This window comes from Chaetura pelagica, unplaced genomic scaffold (genome assembly GCF_000747805.2).
Source record: "Chaetura pelagica isolate M959 unplaced genomic scaffold, ChaPel_1.0 scaffold222, whole genome shotgun sequence".
NCBI lineage: Eukaryota > Metazoa > Chordata > Aves > Apodiformes > Apodidae > Chaetura > Chaetura pelagica.
This window is the reverse complement of record NW_009952711.1, coordinates 1,178,530-1,183,332: the sequence shown is the minus strand read 5'-3', so window position 1 is coordinate 1,183,332 and position 4,803 is coordinate 1,178,530. Positions and strand designations below refer to the sequence as shown.

General features: G+C 43.2%; 1 protein-coding gene across 1 annotated transcript; it reads left to right on the top strand.

Moving 5' to 3' along the window:
- Positions 1 to 104: 104 nt before the first annotated feature.
- Positions 105 to 4,803, top strand: PSMA4 (proteasome (prosome, macropain) subunit, alpha type, 4). The gene is made up of 7 exons (XM_009994366.1): positions 105 to 165; positions 822 to 984; positions 2,120 to 2,197; positions 2,431 to 2,519; positions 3,586 to 3,716; positions 3,908 to 4,031; positions 4,452 to 4,803. Exons 2-7 carry the CDS (start codon positions 848 to 850, stop codon positions 4,604 to 4,606), a joined length of 714 nt encoding a protein of 237 aa, XP_009992668.1. The 5' UTR covers positions 105 to 165; positions 822 to 847; the 3' UTR covers positions 4,607 to 4,803.

The window sequence follows — 4,803 nt, the reverse complement described above, 5'->3', positions numbered from 1 at the left end:
CGGGCCGGGCCGGGCCGTGCGGCCTGTGGGGCGGGCGGGGAGCGGGGCCGGGCCGCGGGCGGTGTTGGTGTTGCCTTCTGACCAGAGAACGCTGATGTTTAACGAGCTGTTGCTTCTTGCAGTCCCGAAGATATGACTCCAGAACTACCACCTTCTCTCTGGAAGGTATTTTTTTAACCTACGCTTTCTGGTAAACCGTCACTGTTTCATCCAGCGTCTCGGAATTAAAAGACAAGTCACTCGCGCGAAGGTTGGCTGTTTATAATGTGTTCCCAGCCATGTTTACCTGTTAGAAGCAGCCCCCCGTTCTGTAAGGGCACCAGGGGCCCACAGTGGAGACTCCCAGGTTCATTCCAACTCCAGCCATAACGAAACCATTTCCCATTAGTCAGCAGAGCCACCTACCACTGCTTGAAATAAGGCACAAGGTCCCACTGCTGCAGTCACACCTCCCCTTGGTTTTGTAGCACATGCTGAGACAAGTATGTGCAAGATGTGTTTTCCTGCTTCTTAGATGTGATGGACTCAGAATCTAGCATCACATATATTTTTGGTTATTGAAAATCAGTTTTGGCTTATCCTGCTGCAGCAGAGAGAGTTCTGTAGATGTTTTAATTTTGGGGGGCTAAAAAAAAGAGTTGTTTTCCACATTGGCAATGCCCTGTATTACCTTGTCAGATGTGTGGCTTTTCCTTCTCTAATTCGTTCCTCCTTTTCAACCACTTAATTTCCCCAACTGGTGACAGACTGGAGGTTGTACAATGAGCACCTGCCAGTTCCCTGTTAATTTTTGGACGTTGCTAATGTAAATCCTTTCCTAGGCCGCCTGTACCAGGTGGAATATGCAATGGAAGCCATTGGACATGCAGGCACTTGCTTGGGAATTCTAGCAAATGATGGGGTGTTGCTGGCAGCAGAGAGACGCAACATCCACAAGCTTCTGGATGAAGTGTTTTTCTCAGAGAAGATATACAAACTGAATGAGTAAGTTGAAACGGTGAGATCTGATAAGGTCCAGGAACAAAACACTGAGCTGTTGCTCAGAAATTGTAGCACTGAACCTGGTTTTATTTTGTTTGAAGTGTTAGTGTTCTTTTTGTTCAGTGTTTTAGACAGGTATGATGATTGTGTCATTGTTTGTTTCAGTTGTTCCCCTTCTAAAGTAGAATTATAACTTTTTTAATCTCAAAGAGAATTTTCTAGGTAGAACAGCCTGTTTGTTAGTACAAGGTAATGTTATTTACAGCACTTGGGAAAATTTGGTATTCTCAGTTTTACAAAATAACCATTTGGGGGGCCAAAGTAAAGAATGCACAGAAAATCACTGTTCTATTTCAGCTCAGCATCATTTCCTAGGTCTTTGTTTTTACTGTTGTGATTCAAAGAGAAAAAGATAATAAATTTGCCTTAGGTTTCTTTGCTACAACTGTAGCAGAGATCATGTATCTCTCTATTACGACTTCCTTTTTAGCTCTCAGGAAGTTAAATTTGGGATGTCAGAGCAAGAGTGTTATGGATCATGCTGCCCTGCCTGTAAGGGAGGTAGAGCTTCATCCTTGCCAGAAGGTGCACATGAAACAAACAGCTTTTCATCCTGCCCCCACTTGGAAAAAATAACCTGGATTATTTTCCTTGAATCCTTTCTGTGTAGTGAAAGCTTTGTAGCAGTATTGGACTAGGTAAAAAGGTGCTAAAGAGCTTATTTTTCTTTCGATCAAGTCAAGATCACAAGGCTTTGGTTACACAGACTCAGCCTGCCAGGTCTGTGTGGCTCCTGCAGCTCCTGCTGTGCTGTCAGGCTTCCAGAGGGGCACTGTGTGCAGCTCCTGGCTCTTGTGAGGACACCTGGGACTCGCCCATCTTTGCTGAGATCCTCAGCACTACATGTAGCACTAACCTACTGTCCTGCTCAAGTGCTGCCCAGCTCTTCTCTAAAGCAGGTGGTTACAGAGTATTTTTAACATGCAGGCAGGAGCTGATGACCCCCTCTAGATGGCAGCTACCTGGCTTGGATCAGGACAGCCCCACAGTGGGTGTTCTGCTTGAACAACTAGATGAGGGTGTGACTGTTGGCTGGAGATGGACTGGGATTCAGTTGATTTGTTTGCTTCTGTTGCAGAGATATGGCCTGCAGCGTGGCAGGAATCACTTCAGATGCCAATGTGCTGACAAATGAGCTGAGGCTGATTGCACAGAGGTGGGTCTGCTGAGAGTGAACGTGGTTTTGCTTGCCTGTGCTGTCAGATTGAGCCCTGTTTGTGTATCAAATCCCACCGAGTGTGTGTTTAGTAGAGCAGAAGTGGATTGCTTAAAATATAACAGCTGCATCAAAGAGGCTGTAGCTTTGGAACCTGTTTCTTGTTAAATGTGGTACAAGATGCTGTCAGCAAAAGAAATTTTGAAACCTGTTTTTTTTTTTTTTTCTCTTAGGTATTTGTTACAGTATCAAGAGCCCATTCCTTGTGAACAACTGGTAACAGCACTGTGTGATATCAAGCAGGCTTATACACAGTTTGGAGGTAATGAAGTGTGATGGATGAACCCTTGTGCTTTTACATCTCTACAGAGTGATTCTGTAATGTCATTTGAAGCATCTGAGTCTCTGTACAGTTCTACCAAATTCTTCTGTAACAAGTTACAGCAGGAAAAAAACCCAGCTGAATTTAATACAGGAATGGGTAGTTATGGTTACTGTTCTGCTACTGAAGGTGCTACTTTTTAGTGATGGAGAAATTGATGGCTGAAATTCCAGCCCATTATGTAGAATGCTTTGAGTGCTCTTGGATTTAGTGAGTGCCTTCAGAAGAGCAGCAAATAATTGTTTGCTGTGGAACATTTTGATATTTTCATAGGATAATAGTGGTTGGGTTTGGGAGGGACCTTTAAAGATCATCTAGTCCAACTCTCCTGCAGTGAGCAGGGACATCTTCAGCTAGATCAGGCTGCTCAGAGCCCTGTCCAACCTGACCTTGAATGTTTCCAGGGATGGGGCTTCTAATGCCTCTTTGGGCAACCTGTTCCACTGTTTCATCATAAAAAATGTCTTCTTTAGATCTAGTCTGCACCTACCCCATATCTGTTGAAAAGCATTGCCCCTTGTCCTGTTGCTACATTGTGGGCCCATCCAGCAAAATGGCCCTGTGGGTGACAGATAAGACTGTATGGAGTGGTATCAATAGTACATGTTAGAAGATGATGCAAGCAGTGTTCCTTAGTATGTGAACTGATACTTCAGGGATTATATATATAGCATGAAAGAATGACCTTTTTATCTGCCTGGCTTTTGACACCATTAAGTTAAGCTACATACTTTCAAGTTTGTATTTAGTCCTGAGATGATAAATTGCAATTTGTGGGGACAGAAGCTGCTCTTTAGGGTTAAATGAAATAAATCTCTGCTTTCCTCCCCCTGTGCCTTATAAAGAAATTGTGGCATGCTTATCTCAAGCAACAGAAGTGCAGAGCAGTCTGTTAAATCCTAGTTCATGTGAACAGATTTGAAAAAAGGAAATAAAAGAAAGTAATTGTCATTCATGACCCATCTTGTTACTAAATTTAGATTGCTAATAGCCTCCTTTTCAACAGGAAAACGTCCTTTTGGTGTTTCGTTGCTGTATATTGGCTGGGATAAGCATTATGGATTTCAGCTGTATCAGAGTGATCCTAGTGGAAATTATGGAGGCTGGAAAGCTACGTGCATTGGGAATAACAGTGCTGTAAGTTCTGGGTTTTTTTCCTCTCAAAACACGAAGCAAAAAAATGTGTAGATGGCACTGTGTTGTTGGTGACTGGTGCAGAGGGCAGTGGGTGAGTGCAGAAGCACTGCTGGTACTTATAGACTGTTGATACCTGGCAAAAAGCAACTGGTTGATTGCCCAAAGATGATATTTTAATTTCTATGACATAGGCAGCTGTGTCCATGCTAAAGCAAGACTACAAAGAAGGAGAAATGACCTTGAAGACTGCACTTGCCTTAGCCATTAAGGTTCTCAACAAAACCATGGATGTGAGCAAACTCTCTGCAGAGAAAGGTAAGCTGTTGGCTGGAATGGGGTGGCACCTTTTGCTTGTAGAAAGAAAATGTAGTGAACATGTTTACACTAGATTGGGTTTATTGGATTTTTAATTGTCTTGTGAGAAATGTTTGTAGAAGCTGCAGCAGCTCTAAAAGACATATAGGTAGTATGGTTGAGGTTGATCAGCTTGGTCAGCTCCAGGGGTTAGACCACAGTTCTGGGGTCACAAGCTGCAGGAATGGCTTCATGTCTGGAGAGGTATTGCTGTGCTTGTGGATGCTGCTGCAGAAGGGGGCTGCTGCCATCTGGCTTCTGGAGAGGCAGGACAAGAGTCTTCTGTTCCATTGTCAGGTGTAAGCAGGAACCTTGCCCTTCTGATGATTGCTGTGTCTCAAAGACAACCTGTAACGTGTTGTCTCTGTTCGTGTGTTTCAGTTGAAATTGCAACACTGACCAGAGAGAATGGCAAGACAGTAATAAGGGTTCTGAAGCAAAAGGAGGTGGAACAGTTGATAAAGCAACATGAGGAGGAAGAAGCAAAAGCTGAACGTGAAAAGAAGGAAAAAGAACAAAAAGAAAAGGATAAATAGAATATTAAATCAAGTGTTCCGGAGGTGATATAGGACCTGCTTCAGTAAAAGATAACCTGGATTTCTTTTGTGTAGAAGCCTCTGAATACACCATGGAGGACCTAGAATTACTTTTGATGAACCAGGTCCTTAATCATCATTCAGAAAATTAATTTACTGCTCCTTACATTGACCAGTAATTGCTTTAATTCTTGAAC

Coding starts and splice junctions, on each gene's coding strand:
- PSMA4 (XM_009994366.1), top strand. CDS start 848: ATGGAAGCCATTGGACATGCAGGCACTTGCTTGGGAATTCTAGCAAAT. Junction 985..2,119: donor AAGATATACAAACTGAATGA/GTAAGTTGAAAC, acceptor CTTCTGTTGCAG/AGATATGGCCTGCAGCGTGG. Junction 3,717..3,907: donor GCATTGGGAATAACAGTGCT/GTAAGTTCTGGG, acceptor TCTATGACATAG/GCAGCTGTGTCCATGCTAAA.